At 35.8% G+C, this 27,253-nt stretch overlaps 1 protein-coding gene across 1 annotated transcript; it reads left to right on the top strand.

Moving 5' to 3' along the window:
- Positions 1–4,811: 4,811 nt before the first annotated feature.
- LOC134794286 (prominin-1-A) lies at positions 4,812–26,856 on the top strand. The gene is made up of 18 exons (XM_063766043.1): positions 4,812–5,983; positions 6,271–6,326; positions 10,487–10,710; positions 14,100–14,287; positions 15,988–16,083; positions 16,714–16,916; positions 17,641–17,776; positions 18,357–18,527; positions 19,061–19,160; positions 19,627–19,708; positions 20,541–20,704; positions 21,316–21,537; positions 22,244–22,359; positions 22,794–22,984; positions 23,535–23,693; positions 25,873–26,012; positions 26,591–26,647; positions 26,768–26,856. The coding sequence occupies exons 1-18, from the start codon at positions 4,987–4,989 to the stop codon at positions 26,793–26,795; spliced, it is 3,330 nt and encodes a 1,109-aa protein (XP_063622113.1). The 5' UTR covers positions 4,812–4,986; the 3' UTR covers positions 26,796–26,856.
- Positions 26,857–27,253: the final 397 nt, after the last annotated feature.

Here is a 27,253-nt window from a genome sequence, read left to right as displayed (position 1 = left end):
GCTCCGGCCCGGCCCCGGTCCGGTCTAGCGTGAATCATCCTTAATCACGTTCCCTGAAATATATCAAATACGTATATAGGTGTAATAAGTAAGTACATCTGGGTGCCTAGCCAACGTGCCAATCGTTTACGCTCCGTAGCGTAGCGTAGTCACTCTATCACTCTTCCAGATTAGTGCGACAGAGACAGTTGCGTTTCGTTCGCTACGGAGCGTAAACGATTGGCACGTTGGCTAGGCATCCTGTACTTTTGTATACTTACAGATTTAGGTACATTTTATGTAGAGTTATAAATAAATTAACGACGAATTTCAAGTAACGTGGAATGACAACTTGTGCAATTTTATGTGTACCACTCTCTTTTATTTACATTTTGGGGTAAGTATAAAATTCGAAACACTATTTTTATTTTTACCTGTCTAACACTAATCGCGACGAATAGTAGTTACTCCTCTACAAAACATTTTCGCTACGAGAAAGGTATGCTACAATTTACGACGTAGCGCTACATGCGTAGCTATGCAGTAAATAAGTGATACATTTCTTAATGTTGAAACATTTTCATTTAATACTTTCCAACTTTCAAATTTAATCATATCTAGGTAGAAAGAGGCCAGTCGTAGCCCTGCACATTTTTTAAAAATAACGTGCATGTTTGATATTTTAATGTTCTAATATAAACCTAAGTAACAACAAAGTATATCAAAGCAATTGTTTTTATAAAATAAAAAATAGCCTTCAGCATGTATTAGCCTGCTTTTAATGAGTTAATATATAGGGTATGTGTAAGCCATGAACGCGCTAGTTGCAGCGTGGCGTGTCTCGTTACGCGAAGCCTTATAACTGTAATCATACGCTCTTACATCACCCTTACGGAACTGTACAGGAAATATGACTTATGTTTTCCTACTAATCAGTAGCTACCTATTTGTTGTTTTACTTTTCACTAGATTTTATAAATATACACATAAACATTTGATTACAATATGAGCCTACGGTGTTTGGCGCTTACATTTTTTTATTTGATGTATCTATACCAGATTTTTTAAGGAAAACGCTAGCTGAACGTTCCTCGGAAAAGGGATCGCCAATCTCGTATTCTTAAACGAGCTCACAACTTGCGTTTGGCCTTCTATATAAGTAAATCCTAAAAACACCACTAAAACGAAATTAATAAGCTATTACTAGATAATTCTAAGGCTAAAACACCGCTTTTGAAATAGGTTAAGATAAATTACTTTTTTTTTAATATTTTATAATCAAATTACAACTATGTATATTTCCCTCAGCGAATTGTTTCTATCAGTTTGCAAATAATGTATTAAATTAAAAGACATATATATACAGACACAATAAAACAAAAACACACTTGACAGCATTTGTAATTTCTTGAATAGGAAGTATTCTAAAGCAATGCTTAACCATAATAGAACCTGTCCTAAATGTAGGATACTTAATGTCATGGTATTTTTTTTTCAGACCTTTCACATTGCTAGTATGAATCTGCCGTATCTTGGTGTGCTCAAAAGCGTACCTAACTAAAGGTTTCTTGTAAATTACATTTTTGGTTTAGAAGATCCTGAATATTTCAGGCCTAGAGAGGATTTATGAATGTATAATATTTATAGGTATAATTGTAATTTTCAGCAGGTATAAGTAGTATTTTATTTTAAACGTGCTACGTCGTTTAATAATGTTTGTAGGTACTTTTTGCAATATATGAAATTATGCATCAATTAATGTTTAATATCTGGGTGACAGAGACATATGGGTTAGATGAATTTAGATTTTTTCTAAGAATGAAACCTAGCTATATTTTGTAAGTTAAATCAAAATCGTTGGAGCTGTTTAAAGTTTAAAGAAAAAAAAATATTAATACAAATTTTCAATTGTTTTTACTTCCGAGATTTACTTTTTATTTAGCCGTTACTTGTGTGTCGTTACAACCGCTGTTAGTAAGTAAATTGAATTGACACGACAAGTATAGAGTAACTAAAGTTTGTGTCATACACTCGTAGAATAATTACAAGTATAAAAAGCAAATATAATTATATGAATACATGCTTTATTATTGACAAGCTATTATACGTATCTAATGTCGGTAAAAATGTAATGTGGCAACTATTACCTACCTATATTGAATTCTAAATTTAATTTAAAAGATATAAAAAAATATTAATTGTCCTCATAAAGCGCACCACTTGGCCATGATACATGTACCTACTAAGTATTTATTTATTTATTGGCACGGCACAGACTTGGGGACTTTTCATACACTCTAAAAAAAATTTGGTTGTCCCAATCAATATCTTGATAGTCGTAATCAAGCATCTTGATTCCATACGAGCCTAACAAGAACTTAGACACATCAAACAAGGTAATTCTGATTGCTATTACTATTGTTATGTAACTGAACCAATTAAGATCTTGTTCAATATTTACATGAAAAATAATTATACTAACTAAGGGCTTGATAATTATTATCATGATACGTAACTGTACCAACTAAAACAAACAAGTTAGTTTAACTAAGAAGTAAATCAATGTTAACATGAAGAATTACTGTATTAACTATTTGACCCAAATAAGTTCAACTAAAAACATGATTACACCAACTTATGCACCTTATTAGCCTGAACTAAGATATTGGTCAATTTGAATCTTAAATGTTTAATCATTTCAACTAAGATGTAAATCAATGTTAACATGAAGAATTACTGTATTAACTATTTGACCCAAATAAGATCAACTAAGAACATGATTACACCGACTTATGCATTTTATTAGCCTGAACTAAGATATTGTTCAATTTGAATCTTAATTGTTTAATCATTTCAACTATGAAGCTTGTTTAGTACAATACCATTCTTGTTCAATTGTACTATGACTTACTTTGTCTCATTTACTAATACATGCTAATACATTTCTTTCAGATCTCTAGTTTTTATACGCGCCGTGCTGAATAATGCTGATGGTCCTCGTTATTATACTCAAGGCATTAGTCTTAAATACTAATATATACATTTATTTCAGACCTTTTTGGCAATCGGCCTAGACCGGTTTAGCTTTACAAACACGGGAGGAGGCGTGCTTGTGAAATGTTAAGCCATATCGGTCTAGGCCGATCCTCAAAAAGATCTGAAATAAATCTGTAATCTGTATTACCTACTTAGTATTTAAGACTAATGCCTTGAGTATAATACGAGGACCAGCATTTATTCAGCACGGCGCGTATAAAAACTAGCACAAAGGAAATTTATCAAATTTAAACGAATAAGTAGTTAATAAAATATAACAACAAAGAAAGGGATAAAACATAATTAAACTAAATCAGTCCTGTACAGTTTTATGAAAAGGGGGTAAATGAATAAAACAAAAAAAATATTATAATAAGATGTTATTTATTCATTTAAACATTTTGAAAGTACACTACACTCACAGTGTCACTACGCGAGTTTGATTCGGATTTCACTGGTTATTTCTAGACAAACAAATCACAGGATTCCACACATTTGACAATTTAAAACCCGATCTTCACGATTGAAATTTTTGTATTTGTGAATTTCAATGGCTTCTCTTACCAATCTTGGTATATAGTGGTGTCGAAATGACCTTGGGACTATGCAACTCGATCCAGTGATTATTGTACCCGACTCAAGGAGACGCTGAGCAATAGCTGACTTGCGAGAGTCATTGTTCTTGACCGCAGCGATGTGTTCTTTAATTCTGCAGGCAATAGTGCGTTTGGTCTGCCCAATGTGCGAACTACTGCACTCAACTTTGTACACACCAGGTTTTTCCAGAGGAATAAGTAATTGAATGAGCTTAAGGCAACTGCATGCTACTGAGACTCGACTGCTCGCTCGCACGGTGGCACACGCCGCGAGAGGGGCGCGGGCGGGGTGGAGAGCGGGTGTACAGGCGCTCCTCCCATTTATCTCTTGATTGATCGGATTAACCGATTATTTAATTTAATTATTAAGAAAATCGATTTAACAAATAATTCTTAGTAGAATGGAATATTAGTTTCGTAATTAATACAATAATTTGATTATAATGGGATTGAATGTTTTATCTTCGTTGTTCTAAATATTATATGTTTAGTTGATTGAACTACCAAATCTTATGTAAATCAACAAAGACAAAATAATCAAATAAACTATTAAAATGTTCATAACTATTAACATATTTATCTGTTTTAATTAATTTGTTAAGGATTGAATTAACCTACGTTACATAATTATGCCAACAAGTTAATAATAGATGCAAAGTATACAATTGTTAGGATTAATAACATACCTACTTTATTAGTTCAATCACAGATACACTTATTGTTTTAAGTAACCAGCTTTCTTTGATTTATATAAGATCGTTATTGTTGTAATTAACTTAACGTCAACTAAGAGAAAACTGCTCTTAGTTGGTCTTAATTTTTTAGAGTGTAGGTGGGTATATTTTCTATTGTTGTTTAATTTTTAAGTAGGTTTAGTTTTATAGGTATGTAGTTTTAATTTTAGGTTACTATTTATTATTTAATAAATTCATTGTTAATCTATTTAGACTGAATACTAATATTCTACGAAAACGTAAACCATAACTATATCTTTGACATCTAATTATTATATAACAGCTTAGTTCTTTATTAATATTATTATAACTTTAGTATAACTAAAATGAATTCATGTCGTTATTCGTAAGCACCTACTATAATAAGCAATTTAATTGGCAATGGTCTCGCGGTTATTTATTATTATCGTAGATAATAACAAAGTAAACAATAAAGTGGAATTGCTTCAGACTCGAGACTCTGTTCGCTAAGTACTCTTTATATAATCCAGTAAAGGCACCGTGGCGCGGCTCGATACGATTGTGCAACGTCGCCGGCAGGGCAGACTGCTAAGTGCTACAAATCCTCAGTCCAGTGGCCCGCTACCTCGCGGCACACTCCTCTAACTCGGAACAAATATGAACTCGTAAACCTCGCAGTGATGGAAACTGTTGCCCTAATTTCTTCCATCGCAATATTTCTCCTAAATCAAGTTACGACCGCGCAAATAACGGAAACAGAGTTGAATCCAGCGCTCGAGGTAAACACGTTACCAGAAGGCTTCACAGACGCCATTTTTGCCTTGCAAATCCGACAGATCCGGGCGACATCGGAAGCGACGCCCGCGGCCTCCGCCGGAAACAATCTAAATGTCGTTGGCGCTAGCGTACCGGGCGCACAGCTACAGTCGGAAAATTACCAGGCAATTCCAACAATTTACTCACAGCAAAACAAAAAGGCAATAGAAAAGAAATATAACGATAAAGACGAAGGAAACGTCAATTTACAAGCCTTTGATCGAAATGCCGCGGCAAGAGAAATTAATGCAGACGGCACTAACATTAAACCTCTGGCCTTAGTTTGGGATAGCTGTATGGAAACAAATTTCAGAGATAATCAAAGAATATCGATCCAGCCCCTATTGGATATGGAGGATGCCGAAAACGATTCACAGTTCCAAAAGAATAGGCAGATTGGAAGTATATGGAGCGAAGGATTGACCAAAAGAGACGCCGATAACACAAATAACTCATTGGCAATAAAGTCTTGGATAGAAAAATACAAGAGCTTAAGGACTAGAACAACCAATGTGCCATTTCGTAAATCGGATTCGTTGCTAATAAGGAAAATAGAGAAACCGACTAGTACGGAGATTTCATCGACTACTATGAAAATGATACCTATAACGCGGGAATTATTCAATGAGCCCACAGAAACGTTTAACATATCAGTCGATGTTTTAGTGACAGAAAACAACATTAGGGCAAGTTACACTGAAGATTGGTTCGAGCCGAATGACAGGAGTAAGATAAGATTCGGGTTGCAGCCTCAGTCGGAGACATATTTGATACCGGCGCTAATGCCGGAAGAGGGGTTCTATCCTTTCGGGTTTATGTCACAATTCTTCGCTATCATTTACCCGTTTGAATTTCCAGTTGGTGAGTAACGTTACTTTTCTGAAGTTGATTATATATACTTTTTCTATGTAACTTAATCATTAATTAAGAATCAAAATAAGAAGAAAGCAAATAAGAATCTTGACCACCGCCCACAATCTGTTTGTTTCATCTGAAAGTTGACTGGTAAAGAATGCACATAATACGCCTTGTCTAACTAGTGCACTGTAAAATACGAGCTACAGTGAGTGAATTATGTAAAGAAATTGATACTTAGACTAGCAGACTCAAACATGTAGCCAATATAAAGTGAAAGTTTAAAATTATAGGTCTTGTCAAGGATATCGTATGGGGAAACTTCTCATTTCCTTACTCATTTTTACAGGTAAACGTATTTCCATTTACTGTAGAGTATAGATGAATGTATAAAATAGTATAGCGTTGCGTTAGTAAATGTGTGTACAGTTATTTTTCTTTAATTTTTGTATTGCTTTACTTAACTGCTATCACTTCACAGGAATCTAATAGCAAAAGCCAATTAGTAGTAGATTCAAAACGAAATAAATATCTCAGATTTAGACTAAGATAGCCAATCTGAAGCAAATCTTAGAACTCCGAAAATAAATGGTCAGCTAAATTGTAATTTTCTCTTTCGAAACGGATTATTTGATTAAAACTTTGGAAATCGTTTCGTTTATTAGACAATCCAGTGAATTCTCTTCTACTCGTAATGGTATTTTATGCCTACCTACTAAATCGTAAGATAAGACAGGGCTAAATGTCAAAATTAAATGGTACTCTAGTAATTACTTAATGTTAATCATGGTATAATAATATACTCCGCCTGGTACTCCATTCCGAGATTCGCGTATGACCTAACTGACACGCGCCTACGTCATCATGCTGTTTACAGGTTCTCAAACTTTGAAATGTGGGAGAATTTTAACCAACGGTGAAAATTATTTTAACGGCATTAATTTTAAGTTATTCATGTAGAAACATAGTAAAATAAAACAAATCTAATGTATTAAATTAAACTTTATTTATCTATACAAGACAAACGTTTAAAAAACTAATTCACAGTTACACATTAATTACCAAGCTTACGACGTGAAAAGTTTGGAAAACACTGCGACTGCTGACACTGAGCGAGAAGGAAATAACAATTAACACGCGTTCGACAAGGATGACGGTCAGGGCATGAAGTTATCTAGATCCGAATTGTCAAATGTGCACAGCGCTATCCTGTGTTGCCAGTAGTATAAACAGAATTACCCGAAGGTCTGAAATTTCTTTCGTGAATCGGAAGATATTGCTAACGAGTAATTAAAAATGACGTGTTATTGTAAAATTTAAGCTAAAATACATATAAATGAAAATTATAGAATTATAAAGAAATATTTTAACTTATTAACCATAGGTATAATGTACCCATGTAACATGTTATGTTGAAATAAAGTGGCAATGTTATTGTGACGTAGGCCCGTGTCACTCTGGGAATGGAAGACCATGTTTTATTAGACCATGATGTTAATTCAATTTCTAGGGCCAAAAAATGTCTAATTTGCGACTATTTCACGGCATTGCCCATTATTCTTGTCGTCACGAGTAGAAGAGCTAATTTGCGGCGACTGCGAGTCATTTTTCATGATCTATCTAGTAGATCTAGTGACCTATGATTAACGGCCGTATTCGAATAAAGCTTATAAGATTGCACAGCGATTCCATACCGATCTGTCAGTGTCATGACTTTTCTTCAACCAACAACGTCACTTTTGGCACTGACAGATCGGTATCGTATCGCTGAGACATCTTATAAGTATTGTTCGAATACGGCCGTTACATATGTAGCTACCCGTTGTCTGCATTGACCGACGACCGTACGAATATCCCGTTCCTCTGACACTTTAAAAGGATGACTTCCGGCAACACGATAGTGCCTGAACCTTTGGTGTTAATGGCTTTGTCCTTAATGCACGTTGAATTTTACACATTCATGCGACACAATGTAAGTCAGTTACTGATATTTTTATATTTGAAAATGTTGATGAAATTTTTTAAAATATAATTTATCTTACTTTTTATTAAAAAGCTAATACCTATACAAAATAAAACAGCTTTTCGGAATCATTATTTAAGTCTGTATCTTTAGGTACTTATTTAAAAAAGAGTTAACAAAATCTACCCTCAAATGGCTTCTTAAGTCAGTTGAGGGTAGATGATAACATTACATGATATAATAGTCAGGTCGTTTAATGATAGATCCGGGGGGCCGATTTATGAATTTCGACCGCTCGATTTCGTGTAATTCGTTCAATAATATCTCCTCTACTAACTACTAGGCATTTAAATTCTACTAATAAAATTGAAAACGAGTGGTCAATACCACTCGATTCCCAATTTCTATCGCTCGTATTTAAAAAATTAGCATTTCGCCGTTTTCCACCGATTTTCGAGTGACGAAAACGAGCGATCGAAATTCAAAAATCGCCCCCCAGGTGATTTTCGGCCTCAAACCAAAAACGTCACTTTTGACACTGACACATCTAATCCATAACGTTTCAAGATCTATTAACTGACATATCTTAAAGTTCGAATCGGGCAGTTTGTATTTGGTTGGTTAATCAATAATTGTTAGAACTACTTGAAAATTTGTTTACTTTTATATAAGTACCTAAAGATACAGAGTATAGGTGAAGTCAGATGAATGTTGGCTTTCCATCCGAGAAGAGTTTAGTTTAGTTAGAACTTCCGATGAAAACGTCCTTATTGCGTGGAAAGCCACATATAATTTGATGTTACTAATGCCTAACCATATCTGCCAGGTCTTTTATCTTAGAGTTGTATTAAACACTCATGTATGTCTGCCATGGTTGCTAATGAATGGGCCAAAAGCGTTTCCCAAAGTATCTTAAATGGACCAAATAATTGGGAACATTTTCTCAGTAAAAATGGGAAAAGCCGATTCAGAGTAGAAATAATATATACATTCAAAATTCTAACACAACAAATTTAAGTACAAATTAAAATAGAGATGCCTATTTGCCAAATTTGCGAAGTGAAAATTTGATCAAACCTTATTTTTGGAATATAAGTAATATTAGAAAATAAAAAACGTTTGCTAAATAAGTTTTTGTCTTAATAAAATTTGACAAAGTAAAATCATGCCAAATGATAATTTGACCAAATAAATTATAGGTATGCGAAGTGTAAATTTGCTAAAGATTCATTTGGGAAATGAAACTACTGCGATAAGTTTGTTGGGAAGTGAAATTTGTCGAAAGGTATTTGGCCCAAACGGAAGTACACCGTCTGCCATACTCTAAAACAGCTGTGTGTAATAGAGTTGTATTACGACACTTACAAATTATTCATAATTATTCTAATCATAATTTTGTCAGGTACTTTTAAAATGATTTTAGGAGCCTTGTCCTACGAAGTTTTACTGCAGCTGGCTGTAAGTACATAAAAAGCAATTTCCTGCTTAATGACCGAGTGCTTACACGAAAATTGTTTAATTTCAAGAAAAAGTAATTTTACGTATATTTATCCTGAATGAAATTTACCCTCCGGGCGCAGTAAAAGCATGATTATGCCGAGATTCCCCTGACTTATTTACGAAAGAGCACATTTTTCTTAACACAAGATGTATTGGTCATGTCATAATTTTAAAGTGGGTAGGTATCTTTTCCTGAAGTTATTTAAAACGGTGGTACATGTTGTTTCTTATGTTTATTTTGTTGAAGTTTATATGAAAAGTAAATAATTATATAGCAGTAACTGACAGTACAACATATTTAAACCCATGTTTTAAAACTATTTTATTCAGTAAATGAATCACTTTGTGTGTCAGCATTTTGATACCTTATTCACTTGTAGCTACTTTTTTGGGGAAGAATATTAATGTAAATACCTCCGTAATTAAACCAATATCTCCATACATTTAATGTTGATTAAATACATTATTGTGCGCGTGTTAACTGTATATATCATGCTATTAGCTGTATATGAAATAATTTTGCGTTAGAATGCTAGAATGTAATATTATTGATAGTAATGGATCAGATTGATGGTAAGTATTTCATTAAATATTGTAAATACTCGTATTTAATAACATAAAATTATCTCAGATAGCCCGAAGCACGCTTATGAAGTAATTACGATCCCAAATCCAATTTAGTCCCACGGTAATCTCAATAATGCTCGAATTCAACATTGACTTTTTAATCATATTTTATTTATTATTGCATGGGTAGCCCTACGGATGTAGATTAATTTGAGTAAAGTATACTGTATGTTACACTTACCATTGTGTTTATACACACCTGAGTTTATAGCATACGCGAACACATTTTCATGCGTGTAACTTAAATACTTAGAAACTGCTTAATTGTCGTAACACAATGGACTCGATAAACTTAAAGACTAATTACAGCTCCTTAACTATGAATTTTTTTTTGCAATTCACTCTATTGACACTGTGTTTTAAATTTAAAGGTCACTTAAGTTTTTTTGTACCGAACTTACCTATTTTTTGCATTACAGTCGATCAAAGTGGAATCTACATTTCTAGCAGTCATAGTGATATTCTCATGCATAGCGTTCATTATACCAGCGTACATGCTGATACTGGCAATACTATCACTGTTCTCAAAATCTGGCTGCGATGACGAAACGGAAACTGGAGCTCTATTTCCTGATGATGAAGATTCAGATTACAATGGCCGAGTCTTGGTGGTGCTTACTTTATTTTTGGCACTATTTTGTTGGTAAGTATTTGAATATTACATTATGTTTTTTGTTCAGTTATAGTGTTAGCCGGTACACCCCGAAATTCAGTAAAATGCTGCAAATGGTGTTAAGGTTATTTTATACAAATACTATAATATTTGTTAATATTTCAAGGGAAGATGGCGGTAATATCTCTATACTTTGTATTACTTGTTAACGGTTTTAAGTTCTTCATTTCTTGGTACCCAAAGGTTGTAGGGAAGAATGTAGTTCTTAATTTCAGTCCGGGAATTATGAGCATTAAATACCTATACGATTAATACGATAGCTATGAGGAGAGCAAAACGAAAAAATCGGCTTCGAGAGCAAGATTTTACTGACAACTAAAAACAAGATATAAAAACGATATAATAATGTGACAAATAGACAAAAGGTACAAAAAATATAAATAGTATGAAACCTACAATTTAGTCTTCGTCAATTTCTTTGCAAGTTTTTCATTTTTTGGCACAATAAATAATACATCAGCGTCGTATTAAAATACCTAATATTCAAATAATTAGAAACTGCTTTTTCTCTACTTTATTCTCAGCCACAAAATTACATGGCCACTTTATAAATGAATTCATCATCATCATCATCATCATCTCAGCCATAAGACGTCCACTGCTGAACATAGGCCTCCCCCTTGGACCTCCATACGTGCCGGTTGGAAGCGACCCGCATCCAGCGTCTTCCGGCGACCTTAACAAGATCGTCTGTCCATCTTGTGGGTGGACGTCCTACGCTGCGCTTGCTAGTCCGTGGTCTCCACTCGAGCACTTTTCGACCCCATCGGCCATCTTCTCTGCGTGCAATGTGGCCTGCCCATTGCCACTTCAGCTTGCTAATCCGGTGGGCTATGTCGGTGACTTTAGTTCGTCTACGGATCTCCTCATTTCTGATTCGATCACGTAGAGAAACTCCGAGCATAGCCCTCTCCATAGCTCGTTGAGCGACTTTAAGTTTTGAGATGAGGCCGATAGTGAAAGACCACGTTTCGGAGCCGTAAGTCATCACTGGTAACACACATTGATTAAAGACTTTCGTCTTGAGGCACTGAGGTATGTCGGACGAAAAGACATTACGTAGTTTCCCGAACGCTGCCCAACCGAGTTGGATTCGGCGGTTGACCTCTTTCTCGAAGTTGGACCTACCTAATTGGACTACTTGTCCTAGGTAGATGTACGAGTCAACAACTTCGAGTACCGAGTTCCCAACAGAGACTGGGATGGGCACAACATTGGCATTTGATATAAGTTTCGTCTTGTCCATGTTCATTTTCAAGCCCACCCGTTGTGAAACTCGGTTGAGGTCATCGAGCATCATGCTGAGTTCCTCCATCGACTTTGCCATGACTACGATATCGTCGGCAAACCGAAGGTGAGTGATGTATTCGCCGTTGATGTTGATGCCAAGTCCTTCCCATTCCAGGAGCTTGAAGGCGTCTTCCATTACGGCAGTAAACAGTTTCGGAGAGATAACGTCTCCCTGCCTTACGCCTCTTCGCAATGGAATCGCCCTCGTGCTCTGCTCCTGTACTCGGACCGACATGGTGGCGTTACTATACAAACACTTCAACACTTCGATGTACCGATAGTCAATATGGCATCGCTGAAGAGACTCAAGCACCGCCCATGTTTCCACCGAATCGAAGGCTTTCTCATAGTCCACAAACGCTAAGCATAATGGCAAGTTATACTCTTCGATCTTCTGTATAACTTGCCGCAGCGTATGGATGTGGTCTATGGTACTATAGCCTTTTCGGAAACCGGCTTGTTCGGGAGGCTGGAAGTCATCAAGTCTGTGTTCGAGACGGTTCGTGATGACCCTTGAAAACAGCTTATAGACATGGCTCAGAAGCGTGATGGGTCTGTAGTTCTTCAATAGGTTGTTATCACCTTTTTTGAAGAACAGCACCACCTCGCCTCTATTCCATGTTTCAGGCGTTATGCCCTCGGACAAGACGGAATTAAAGAGCTTCTGGAGGACTTTAAGTACCGGTGTTCCACCCGCTCTCAGAAGCTCTGAAGTGATTCCGTCTTTGCCCGGCGCCTTGTTGTTCTTAAGCTGCTTCAGGGCCATCCTAATCTCGTACAGACTGATGTCCGGGATATCTTCGGTATAATGTCGGGACAGCTTGGCTCTTGGATCTCCTACCAAGCTGTCAACGGGCTTTGCGATCGAAGTGTATAACTGTCCATAGAACCTCTCGATCTCACCTAAAACCTCCGCTTTGCTCGACGCTATGCTGCCATCTTCCCGTTTCAGCTTTGTCAGCTGGCTTTGCCCAATAGACTTGTCCTTTGCGAACACTTTGGAGCCTTGGTTTCGCTCAATAGTCTCTTTAATACGGTTAGTATTAAAGACACACAAGGTATATCTGGCACACCTTTCCTGCTACAAAGTTAAAGCGACCGTTTTACTAAATCATTCACCTCAATGCAGCTAAAAACTGAGGAGGAATTTCATTTTTATTTTGTGCTTTCATAATTTTAAATATTCGCAAGACCCATCAAACACCAATCTGCGATGAGAAAGTTATACGGGAATATTAAAGTCCATTTGAGCCTGAATGTTGTACAAAAATTGTTTGCAAAGTAAAATTAGAGGAAAGTACTACATCTTCAAATAAAAACGTTGTTTACGGTCATCGTGCCTAAAAATTGGGTTGTAGCATTGGGTTGTAGCAGAGCGGATAAAGGGTATTGTTGTAGTTAATTTTTATACTTCTTAGACTCTACACACTTCCCTATTTGGCTTTTGTAAACAGTCACATATGAATGTAATTTTCGAGTTTTCGTTGTTTTTTAAAGGAAAGTTTGTTAAAGAGAATCTAAAAAAATCCGGGGTAGGTATTATTTACCCGTTAGTGAAGGTCTGTGTTTGAATACATATTGAATACTACCGAATCAAAGTAAGGAAAAAACGTTTACTTATGTAAAATAAATGTGAGCACGTTATCAACATTATTTAAACTTAATCAACAAACAATCAGTTGACGGAATGACTGATGACATTTGTACCTGTTTCGGGGTCTATAATTATATTATGAGACAATTTTGCCCTTAGCGGTAACCATTTTCTTATATTCAGTATCTTTGTAAGAACAAATCGGACTAATTTGTTAAAAAAGTAAGTCTTGTAGTTTATAATAAGTATTTAAAGAATTATCTCCCTTTTCAAGCTATTATCAACAATTATCTTCTAAATAATTGGTTACCTTAAACCTATCCTACTTTGTAAAGGACATATACTATAGTTTAGTACGACAATAAAATTGTTCTCATTATATAACCTAAAGTGAGTCATAGGATTCCATTACTTTGTTTTATACTTTTTGTCTAAATCTGTGTTGGTGACCTGCGATCTTCTCTTATAATTCCAGCATATTCATATCAGGCATGGCGCTGAGTAACGAGCAGGCTGCTGACGCTGCCGCTGACAGCCGGAACATAGTGAGTTGCGCGTGCGCGGACATAGCGACTTGGCTGGCGGCGTCGGCGCGCGAGCTACACCACGCTCTGGTGCTGCCTATGGATATCGTAGTCCATGCTTATAGACAGGATTTGAGAAGTAAGTATTAGGTGATATACTAGTAAAAAACTGCGTGCGCTGATCATAGACTTAAGAAGACTGCGCTTTCGCCTCCAATAAACGTTAAACGAATAAAGAAGCAATACGTGGAAGTTAATATAACTATGTTTAACTATTAAAGAAGTTTTAGTTTTCCAAAATGGCAACATTTAGAAAGTGACAAAAGTCTCCCTTATGCCTCTCTCTGGGCACTTTCCTCCTTCTTACCAAGGAAAATTAAATTTATAACAAATATAAAGAAATAATTTTATTAATAGACAGTAAGTAGGTATTCCTTGTGTATAAAAAATCATTCATTGCGACTTGGCTGGCCGCATCTGCGCACGAGCTACGCCACACTCTGGTGCCACCTAAGGATATCGTACCTACCTAGTCCATGTATAGACAGGTCTTGAAAAGTAAGTTTGTTGACATAGCGACTTAAATTTAAAATATCAAAATATTAACAATCATAATTCTCGCGCCCTATATAATATGAATAATGGATCTTTTCTTTTTTTTTTTTTATCGCAAAAAATACTTATAGTACGGGAAGTAGTGTCATAAGGTGCAAATTTTGGTATCGGATGAATTCACTTAGCACAGATGTAATATATGTAAAGCTAAAGCATCCGCCACCCCCTGGCAGGTAGGCAGGGGGGGCAGTCAAAGTAATTTGTAATCGATTCAAGCTTTCAACTCCTTTTTAACCCCGTTAGAGGATGAATTTTTAAAAACGCTGAAACTACTTTTCTTGTATTCTAATAATATATGCATAAACAAAGTTTCAAGCCCCACAGTCGTAAAAAAATTTGATCTCCATACAAATTTTCAACCCCTATTTCGCCACCTTGGGGGACGAATTTTCAAAAACGCTGAAATTAGTTTCTTGTATTTCAATAATATATCGTTTAACGAAGTTTGAAATTCCTAGCTTAAAATAAAACATGAACCCCATACAAACTTTCATCCCCTTTTTAACCCCCTTAGGGGTTGAATTTTTCAAAATCGCTTCTTATCTCTTGTACACATTATAAATGTAACCTGGTGTGCAAATTTCAACTTTCTAGCATTTGTAGTTTCGGCTGATAATAGTAATAGTTGAATAAAAAAAATAGCAAACCGATTTTGATTTGAGCGTCAATATTTTTATTTTTTTCTATTAAACTGTACATTAAATGTCTAAAACATGAATTCCTCATGCCCGATTTATCTGGAAATGATACCAAACTCTAGGTGGTAGGTAAATAGAAGCCGATATGATATGTGTAACTTCCATTGGATAACGTCGCCGTCAAGGGTGAACAAGTCTGCTGTGCCAAGTGAATTCATCCGATACCAAAATTTGCACGTCCCGTACATTGGGTGACACTACTTCCCTCACTATTACAGGGTATTTACATATTTATATTCCGCCAAACTGAGGACAGTTTGTTGGCGGATAAAGCGCTCTCTATCCTTTTGTGTTCTACCCACTTACCTTACATATGTACCATATCTTATACAATGATTTGACACTTCGATGTAAAGTTAACATTGATTTAATTTCACTAATATAAACCTCATTCCTCACTTTTGAATTTTCTGGTAATGACTTACAAACCAATTCGAAATCAGTCGGATAGCGATAACCAATAAAAATCGGGAATGGAAGCGTAAACATCAACAAGTTTATTCGTAACTGGATTCGTTAATTTCAGACGTGGGCCCTCTCCTCGGGGAGCCGGTTCAACAAGCCATCGCGTCTGAGAGCGGCATCGACTTGGTGTTTGATTCGTTGGCTGATATCATCTCAGGTTGGGTTCGCTTTGATCGTTAAAGTGTGCTGTTGAACGGGGTTGAAAAGAAATCTATGTCTGATTTGTTTTTTCTCGGATTCAACGGTTGATTTATACTGTAGATTTGAAATGTCTATGATACGATATGCTTTACTTTGGTTGGTTTGATTATTTTACTAATAACCACGTTCCTATTTTATTTATCCTTTCACTTCAGTGCGCTGGTTATTCGTGATTCTGCTTACGAAAATAATGGTCCTTAATCCTAGAGTAGTCACGCCTTTCCGTGAAACGGGAGTGCTCGCGTGGGGAGCATTTTGTCGCCAGTATTAACATGATTTTTTGTTTAAAATAATGGATAAATCTGTTTGTAATCATTTTTATGGGATAAAATAAATCATAAACTATTAAAAAAAGATAAATTTATTATAGTTTAGCACTTTGTAGTACAAAAAAATTACCTTGATAAATGTAGGTACCGCGTTCAAGTTTATAATCACAGTTTTTCGCCACGGGCGGCAAAATGCTCATATCGCGAGCACTCTAGGGCACAGGTAATTTTTAATATAAATCCCTACAATAATAACAAACATATTATGTGTGCAAAAAGAAAAGTACTTTGAAACATACGGAATCCAACATTTTCAGAGAGCGAAGATATCGCTACGAAAATTGCGTCCCTGCGCGACGTCAGTATCAGGGCCGGAGCGCTGGCTTCCACCGCATCAGACCGAATAAGGGACTTAACCAAACAGCTGGACAACCTGAAGAAGCACTGCACTGCCAAAGACGCTCCGCTCTGTGATACTATTAACACTAATTCGTTGGAGATACAACTAAAATTCGACTTGGTATGTACCTTTCGATTAAATTATTAAAATATAGATTTCATTGTTAAAACTATCTATCTGAACAGATCTTTTAACATTATACCCCGCCTCAATAATGATCTTAACGTCTATGCAAGAAGATTCAAATCGTTATGCCTGTTAGATATAGTAATTTTGTAGCAAAAGGGTTGAGGTACCTATATAATTATATTTTAACAAATCATTTTTTTTTAAATAGTTAGTAGGAAATTGTGCATTGGATGGTGGCCAGCGGAAAAACTGGTGACCTAGCGGTAAGACCGTGCGACTTTCAATCCCGAGGTCACGGGTTCAAACCACAGCTCGTACCAATAAGTTTTTTGGAATTCCTGTACGAAATATCATTTGATATTTACCAGTTGCTTTTCGGTGAAGGAAAACATCACGAGGAAACCGGACTAATCCCAATAAGGCCTAGTTCCCCTCTGGGTTGGAAGGTAAGATGGCAGTCGCTTTCGTAAAAAGTATTGCCTACGTCGATTCTTGGGATTAGTTGTCAAGCGACCCCAGGCTCCCATGAGCCGTGGCAAAATGCCGAAATAACGCGAGGAAAATGGAAGGGGTGAAAGAATTGTGTATTGAATACTGTTTAAAACTGGGTGCGGGGTATATTTATGGAGAAGGTATAAGGTATAACCTGAACCGTTTTAGAAATCAATGTTTGTACTGAGTGATTAGTCTTCAATCAATGTTCTCTGTATTTCAGATACTCCGTGAGCAGCAGCTTCTAGAGTTGCGCACTTTAGGAGTGGAGAATCTGACCCGTGCCATATCAAACGCCCGACAGGAGTTCAGAACCCTGCCACATGCCATAACCACGCAGACGACGCAAGTCAGGGAAGGTGAGTTTGACGAAAAGGGCAAAGTCAGGATCTTTAACTATCACATAATTCAACAATTATACTAAAACCCGTAAAAAAATTAGTCGCCGATATTCTTATAAATGGGGTTATGTTACCTACTTAAGTAGCCTAATTTCTAAGAATATCACCTACGTACTGGCTGTACTTATAAAAAACCCGGCTAAGTACGAGTCGGACTTGAGCCCCGCCATTTCCGTACCATTACACAATTCTTAACAATGTTTTTTTCTCCTTAAGTCCGAATCACGCTTGGCCATTTTTATGTTTAAGTATTGTATGTTTAGCATGGGCCTCAAACTATCTCCGTACCAAATTTCATCTCAATCGGTTCAGGTTTAAGCGCTAAGAGGTAAAAGACGGACAGAATTACTTTCTCATTTAAAATGTAGGCAATACTCCCTAGTATTGTTATTTATATTATTTGTTGTTGTAGCGCCAATATAGAAACGAGTGTGTATTATGTATACCTATGTATAGTTACGACTGAGTATTGAGTAAGTATATATTGCCGCTAAAAACTGGGAACATTTCGATTGTCCCTAATCAAATTGTATTCCAGCAATTCTTCGCGACATAGAAGCAAAGAGACAGACATTACAAAGCGCCGTACGGATACTGAGCGACATGGTGCGCCATCTAACGGCGGGGCTCCACAGCGTCGTGAGGCAGTTTGATTCCGCGCTCGTCAGAATGCAAAAGTACGAGTTCTGGAGATGGACTATTTTGTTGGGTGAGCATGCTATATTGGAAAACTTTAACACAATGTACTAATTTATGTTTACGTCGAGAGTCAACTCGACTCGGTAATGTATTAAAAAAAATCTAAAAATATTTCCTTGGATTTAAATTTTAATGCAATCACACGATTAAAAAAAAATAACGCAGCGAATAAAAATGAGATTTCATGCGAATATTTTATTCCTATAGGAGTAAAATGTTCCTGTGAAAACCATTTTTTTCCACTGCGATTTTTTTATTAGATAAGAGATACGTAAATTGGGCACTTTACATTTTAAATAATATGCGACCATTTCCGAGCATGTCTGAGAAAAATAGTATGAAAGAACGATAATTCTACGTATGCTGTCACGAGCTATAAATAGTGCAATATTGGATGTGCCATATAAGTATCATTCAAATAAAACCAGACAAGTGAATAGAACTTCTAAAGTACACAGCTGGTGTATCTGTCTGTAAGGCAAGCTTTAAAACAATCTGACGCCTAAAAATATAAAATAGCAATAATCTCTTTTTGCATTTAAGCGTGCGTGGTGACCGTAGGCTTCGTGATGACGCTCATGCTACTCGCCCTGATGTGCGGTTGCAGCAACAGTAAGGAGCTTGCTAAACGAACTTTACAAATGTAAGTTTTTTGTGACAAGACTTTTTTTTCATCCAATCTTTCTATCAATTTGACCACTATTACACAAATAATTCAGTTAATATGAAAATCTTATAAAGGAAAATCATTAAGCAAATAAGTTATAAAACTGTAGGCAGGGCCGGCTTAAACTATGCTGGGGCCCATGGGTGATGGGCACATAAGATTTTGGGGCCCTTTTGGAAAGTAAAGAAAGCTAATTAAACTAACATTTTTCTACTATGATCTTCTATTTATTATGGGTACCTATTCAAATATACTGTTACTGTCTGTCCTTGGGGGTTCCCTGAGGATGGGGGCCTTGGCACGGGCCCCGTGTGCCCTTATGGTAAAGACGGTACTGACTGTAGGTATATGTAAAACGACCTGCGAACAAACTACTTTTATTACTTACGGGTGGTGCGACAACTTGCCTTATTTCAGAGTCGTGATGTGATGAATGTTACAGATCGGCTGTCTGGATGTGCGCCGTGTCCCTTGTTTTATGGGGCGTGATATCCGCCATTTTTGTTATTGCGGGACATGCTGAGGTAAGACCCGCGTTGCGTAAGGGCGACTTTGTGTTTTTAGGGTTTCCTTTATTTGAGGGGTTTAGTACCTACTCATAAAAATAAATGTTTCAATGAGTTGCTTGAATTGTACTATGCGTTATGTGTTACAATTTATGGGTTGGTATCATAACAAAGTTTATTGTTGCATCCAAGAAACCCTTGAACCATTTGACATTCCTTTTTAGTCATTCAATTTCGAACCGTAATTCTTAATGTAGAGATGCGTTTTTGTTTCAATAAATTTATGATGGCAAGTATGTTGCCGCTACGGACTAAAGGGTTAAATCATATTGAGTAAACAGCGGTATGGAACGGATAGCATGTTTCGTTTGAATGTGGCATTTGGAAAATCCTGAGTATGCGATTAGTATAGTAATATTAGTGTATTACATCTTAAACAGCGCCAAAATATTAGACAAAAGTCCTAGTCTGCGCCTAGTATGTCTAATGTTAAAAACATTAAAAAAAATGTTGACACCACTGTTTCGCAAACGCCTCCAATACATATTTAAGTTTTTTCTAAATAACTACGTCTCTCTAAACTCTAAATGATTTAAGAACATTTCGTTGCTCGTTAGATTTTAGAACTAGTCGAAATCACGTCTTTCCACCCTACAATATAAATCTTAAGTCACGACTCACAACAGTCAGAGTACTTACTTACATGAAAATTACTGAAAGACATTCCTGTCGGGGTTCTACTATTTTTATTAAATTGTAGATACTATATCCATTTACGAAGTTTACATTACTTATTTATGATTTTCATAAAACTACATACCTACCTATAAATTATGACTATAATTTCCAGGTTTTTGTGTGTCGTGCTCTTTGGGACACTCCGCAATACCAAACTTTATCAGCACTCCTGGACCGACCCTCGCCCCTGCTTACTGATAAAAAAGGGATTTTCGATGCGTTATTCTCGGATCTCGAGAATATTACTATTGATGTGTCCGTCAAGGATGTCCTTAGGTATGTAGTGTTGTTGTTAGAAGAAAGAAGAATTGTTAGGTATCATTTTGTTGTTAGGTATCCTTTAAACTCGTTAATGGCACTCCCATCAAATTCATTTTCATCCACGCTCATCATATCATCATTAACCAGTAGGTAGTTATCTAGTTAATTCAATATCGTTTAGCCAGATTTTAGCCCTAGAGGGAAAATGTCCCAGATATTTAATAGTCTAGGCGTGGGTGCATGTCGACCTTTGTCAACCTGAAAATAAATTATCTTTAGGCACCTTTAGGCTTGCGTACGTCGGCTGAGGGCGAACGGTATTTTGGTATTGCCTGTCACTCGTAGATATTTATAGTTTAAAAGAGAAAAATAAAGGTATCTCCTTTCAATCCCCTGGAATCCCTATTGCGTAGCTAAGCCGGCCAATTCCAACGTACACTGACATCTAAATGATGTTTGAATCATGTTAATTTGGTATCATGCGTCTCGCCCTCGCCACTACATGTACGGATAAGTACGAGTGAAATGCACGATAACTAAATAACGTGATTCAAATATCATTCTGATGTCAGTGTACCTACGTTCAAATTGGCCCGAAAGTTTACCTGTTTGTTTGACATTTATAGGGATTGTGAAAAGGACCGGCCGGCATATATAGTATTTCAATTGGACAAAGTTTTGGACGTCAATAAAGAGACGTCATATTTTGAATGGGACCAACTGCAGATGGACTTAGAAGGTCTGACATCATCAATTGACGTCAGGTTCTTGAAAACGATCTCTGTGAATTTTAACAAACTGCTGAATAGGATTTTACAGGTGTCTGATGTGAACTTATCGAAATACAGGTAAGGTTTATATTTAATCTTTAACATATGTCCAAATTCTAATACAAGCTTATACATTACTACCACACAAAATTGTTGTTTAAGCCATTACAGACAACCAATTTACATACGTCGATATACCTATTCTTTTGGAACGCAGCGATGCGTGCTTATGCTATTGTTTTTTAGATCGACACTTTTTACGTCTATGGCGTTACCAAAATATCATGTTATCAATTTAATATTTATCTTAATTGTAGGTCTATGAAAGAGCAAATCGCTTGTTTTAACGTATAACATAAATTGATATAAAAGTATTATTTATAGGAAAAATGTACTATTGAAGTGCCAATTTACAAAAATATAATAATTTATTTAAGTAGGTACAGATCTTTTAAACTTGAGACGAAGACACTGTATACAAGTACAGAAACCTTTCCAAGGAATAATTATTAAATACTTATCAAAGACTCGAGATTTTTTCTCAAAAGCTATTTTAACGAAGTTGAAATCCTCTTCTCGCAAACGTAATTATTTGTAATTTACAAATTTTTAAAGATGAAATCTCGCCAAAAGAGTATTTGCTTAGTAACAGCAAGAAAATCTTTAACTTTCAATTCAAGGATTATATATAATATGAATACCTAAAGAAAACTTTGAAATTATTACCCAAGAGGCCGTGAGATACAAAACTTTCTTTTGACTAATGAGATTTGTTTAATTTTAGGATGGAATACAACGGGCCGGTTGTTGGCAAAGATTTGCCCTCTTTAGTAGATCAGTTAGAGAACATTGGAGCACAAATATCGGACTTGACGACAGCTGGCAGATTGGAAACTTTGGGTAACTGCATATTGCATAATGTTAACAAGTTTATCAGGGTCGGTAAACGTCCAAAGTAACTAGAGCCATGATTCGCTTGCCCTCATCTATTTACGATTGGTATTACACGCCCGTCTTTTCTTCCATGAGTTCCATGACTCTCGCCCGTCATTCCGTCATTTTTTTTAATGTGTTAAGGGGCCCACTGATTAACAGTCCGCCGGACGGTATCGCCCTGTCAGTTAGAACAAAATTTTGACAGTTCCGAACAACTGACAGGCCGATACCGTCCGACGGACTGTTAATCAGTGGGCCCCTTTAGTGTCCGTACGCTTTTGTTAATGTGTAGGTACTTAAATATATTTCCCGTCGCATAGATTTTTATTATTATTAGTTAAATTTTTTTTCTTATTCTTACATAGCCCCATGAAATAAATTGAGTACCTTTATTTCAGCAACAAGAACCAAACGTTTGCACATCACGAATATAAAACCACTGGAACAGCTCCGAGCGGACGTTGTGTACAAACTGACGGAGCTGGAGCTTCAACTGTTGCCGTTCAGGAGGAAACTGAATATATCACTCAGCCACATCTATACTGCGCAATACTATATCGACAATCAGGGAGAAACTATTGCTCATAAGGTAATACGTAAATGTGGCGTTATCTATGAAAAGGGACTTTATTGTCGGTGGCGCTTACGCCATTATTAACGATGCTCCGATATAAATACAATGCCGCGCGACGCTGTGCGGCGTAAGCGTTATCGACAATGAGGTCCATTTTCATAGATAATGCCCCAAATGATCTCGAAATGAGAAAAAATCTGATTAATCTGTTTTCTGACATAAAATTGCGAAACTAAATATTGATGGACATCATGGGACCTAGCCAAGATGACAATCGTTTGCAGAAAACTAAACGCTATTGTCTCCCTGTCTTTCTTCCATATTAGTGCGATAGAGATACATAGCGTTTAGATTCCTAGGGGTTTCTATATGACAGGTAAGGAGTACTGTTTGTTAAGAAAATATCGTGAGAAAATTCCGAAAAAAAAAGATTGTATGTAAACTAACTAAAATACAGTTTGACCTATTATAACGATTTCATTAATATATAATAAGTTTTAATGGCATGTAATAAGTGACAAGATAACAAAAAATATTACAAATAAAAGGCCTTTATGTTTTTCAGAAAGTAGCAATGTACGTATCTCGGTTGGTATCCCACGTGGCCGGCTGGCGAACGCATGCACTCACAGCGGCTGGAAAGCACGCGGCGCGTTGCCGACCCCTTTTCACCGTCTACGAAGCCGCTAGGTCTTTGCTGTGTACTAGATACATCGGGTCTTTGGTAAGAACTTATCTTTGTCGATATATATCGCCCGATTCGAAATTTAAGGTACGTCAAATATTAAGTCTAGATACGATATGGATTACATATGTCTGTGTCATAACAGTCACAAGTGACGTTTTCACAGATATATCTAATCCTTATCGTATCTACACCTAATATTTGACGTAGATACTTATCTTAAAATTCAAATCGGGCCGTATATCTCGTCACTTTCCCTCCCTTTTTGTGTTAGTACCAAGTACACGAAAAAAATATTGTACGGTACGTCTGGCTGAAAAATAACTATACTTAACATCGACTAAAGTATAATACAATATTTTCCTGAATTATAACGTCAAACAGGTACCAAAAACTAAAGAACTAAATTGACAGGGACCATGTTTCCCAATTTTTATTTATAATTATACGAAGCCACTAGACTAGGCAGACAATGATAATTACAACTACATTTTATGCGTTACGTGTATTGACTAGTAACCTACCTTTAATTAAGTTAACATAATTGAAATCAGTAACAATATAACATATTACTTATACTGTATCTAATCAGAATTCACAGAATTTTTAAAATCACACATCATCTCCCACACTCACTCACACCAAATATTGCAATAGGTAAATAATTAGTTACGGAACCCTCTGCTTCCATTTAGTATATTTGCCTCCATTTAATTCATAACCTTGTTCTTTAGTTGTATTATTTAATACTTAGTTGTAAGTTTGCATGCACTATGTACTTATCTGATTTTTCAAGCCGCTGTTACTTGGTTAATTTCCGCATGTAGCTGACTTTCACGACACAGGCATAGCCTAGTGTGGAAGTCGTCGATAATTTGAATACTGTATTTAAGCAATTCTTCTTGGTTAATAAATAATTTTACTTACTTTACTTTTTACTTAAATCAAATTCCATTCATAATAATGCTGCGAAATCTTTTATATATGCTTTGTTTCAATAAATTAACCTCTATAATCTTGTGTCTTATACACACTCATTTATATCAACAGATAGTTTCTAATAGACTTTAATTAATTATTAGTAGTTATGTTTAATTAATTAGAATTAGTAGTGAATTTGTAGTGAAGAGGTATTTAATATTTTCAAACATTATTTCATTGTATATATTGCTGCATGCTGCATCGAACTAGTTGTTATCCTAACCTCAAATAAATGATTCCCAACCCAACGTTTTAATTTCATTTAGGTATTCTGTTCATTTAGTCTAGCTGGTCTCATTAAAACTCGTAGGTAAGCTTGCTTAGCAGATTTTGGTTTAATCTATCTAGCTTATTTCTCTTTGATGCAAACTGCAACTGAACAAACGCTAAACGGTATGAAAGCCTTCAATGTCTGAAACTAGGTCATTAGTATAAAGACTAGTGTGTTCATTGCATTTTATCGTTTAAACCTACATTTTAGAATAGAAACGAAACTAAGATACTTAATTTGTTGTCTCTCCGGCGTGCAGAGGATTAGCGAGTCTATGTGTTTTTCAGAGCTGTTGTGGCAATGACATTGCACATTTGTGTCATCGTAGCACAATGATTTGGACTAAAAAAAATAGAATAAGACAAGTAAGACTATTAATCCTAAAATGTAAGTAAGTAGGTAAATATTATTTATTGCAATAATTATACATTTTATATACATGTAAAACTACAAAGATATCTTTCTTATTTTAGGATATTATTGCCAGTAATATATTATATTTCAAATGCGTGACGGAATCGGTTTGTTTGCCTAAACATGAAATTTTCAAACATAGTCAGGTCAAACCCCCTTCTTCGTAAAACTTTCTGTTTTGTATTTTATACAATAAAAACTATCTGACGGGACAGAATAAGAACAAGAAGTACCTAGTTGATCATTTTAATTGTGGGTTATCTTTCCGTAAACATTATATTGTAAGTTAATGAACGATAAAAGTTAAAAGTCTCCAGTGAATTAAATTATTCCGACTACTGAGTCCAGCTACTGCGTGAGTGTGTCAAACTTCCAATTCCAACATAAACATTCATCATCATCTTCCTCGCGTTATCCCGGCTTTTTGCCACGGCTTAAGGGAGCCTGGGCTCCGCTTGGCAACATACACATTATCAATATAGCCATTATCATACAAAAAGTATTTAGTACCAGTCATACAACTAATTAGTCTTTCTTACATTTTTTTCCCAGCATGGCTGGTGGTTCTGCGGTCTCCTTTTAGGTGTGACTTGGTGCACGTTCCTGACTCCAATCAGTGTGAAGCTGTGGCGAGCCTACGGGCGGAAGATCAGGGCCCGGGATGCCCTAAACCTTACTACCTTAGGATCAGGGTATGTAAAGCGAGCTGCAAAACTGCATGGATACATTATGAATGGAATTTATTCATAAAGTGCTCATGCGCTTTTGCAGACATGCTTAAAATGTGCAACAATTTTCTTTTCATTTTTCCCATTCATTTCTTATGCATTTTTTAAGTATTTTATACAACTTTATATGTGTCCCTTAGTCATTAGGGTTAAATGTTTTGGAAACTTCTATGCGGATGAAGTCGAGAGCGGAGGTAAATATGTAAAATATTATTTCAACAGATCCTTAATTATCAAAAATGTTTATAAAATTGTTGAAAACTTTAAAAAATCTTAGAAAATTATTTCACAAATTAAAAATTCCTTAATTGATGTAGATACAAACTTTTTTAGAAATCCTCAAGTTACGTTCGTTAAAAACTGTCCGAACGAAAATTTCACAGTTCTTGGGGTGTGGAGGGTTACTCATATTTTCACGCTTTGTTTTGCTTTCAATGATATTGCTACACATAATAAAATAAATAAATTGCTATTTTTGCTGCAGCCACGTAATTTTAAAAATATGTATTTTATGATATTAACATGTTGGTGAATTGTTTCAGACGACAAGAGACACCGACAACGGCACTGTGCGAGGGCAGCAATTGGAATACACCAGGGTAAATAGACGTTATTTTTTAAGAGGATGCCTGATGCAGGATGGATGATAAACCTTAAGTTTGTTTTATATGATTGGGATGGCCACCATCAATCTGACAGCTTATTTTTTTTGTTTTCAGACCGCCTCCGAGAAATGACAGCTGGTGATGGGATGTAAAAACTTAACCGTTCTTTCACTTAAACGTAAAACGCAGAAGCACAATTGTAATTGTGTAGTAAATAAAGGTAGTGGACCCCGCAGTAATTCCTCAGCCAGAAAAATTTTACAGTATGATAAAATATCAATAAATAAAAAGTATTGTATAAATTTCCAAAGAATAATAATAATAGAATTAAAGTAAATACCTAAAGTCTTAAATCGTTAATATCTTTTTACGGAAAAATGCTCCGTTCAAACTTTCTTCACCGGACATATTCATGTAACGTATTGCAACAATATATGAAATATCAAAAATAATATCCCAGCAGAAATACAAATATTTATAAAATATAATTTTTTGGCGTGTCTTGGACCGGAAAATTGCTCCGTCTAATTTTTTCACTGGAATGCCATATTATTGCAGTTTTATACCTACAAAATGAAAATCTAAAAAAATTACCATGTA

The sequence above is a fragment of the Cydia splendana genome, chromosome 10, assembly GCF_910591565.1.
Source record: "Cydia splendana chromosome 10, ilCydSple1.2, whole genome shotgun sequence".
In the NCBI taxonomy this organism is placed as follows: Eukaryota; Metazoa; Arthropoda; class Insecta; order Lepidoptera; family Tortricidae; genus Cydia; species Cydia splendana.
The sequence above is the reverse complement of the archived record's forward strand: the minus strand, read 5'-3'. Positions and strand labels throughout refer to the sequence as shown.

Coding starts and splice junctions, on each gene's coding strand:
- LOC134794286 (XM_063766043.1), top strand. CDS start 4,987: ATGGAAACTGTTGCCCTAATTTCTTCCATCGCAATATTTCTCCTAAAT. Junction 6,327..10,486: donor TTCCTTACTCATTTTTACAG/GTAAACGTATTT, acceptor TTTGCATTACAG/TCGATCAAAGTGGAATCTAC. Junction 14,288..15,987: donor TTATAGACAGGATTTGAGAA/GTAAGTATTAGG, acceptor CGTTAATTTCAG/ACGTGGGCCCTCTCCTCGGG.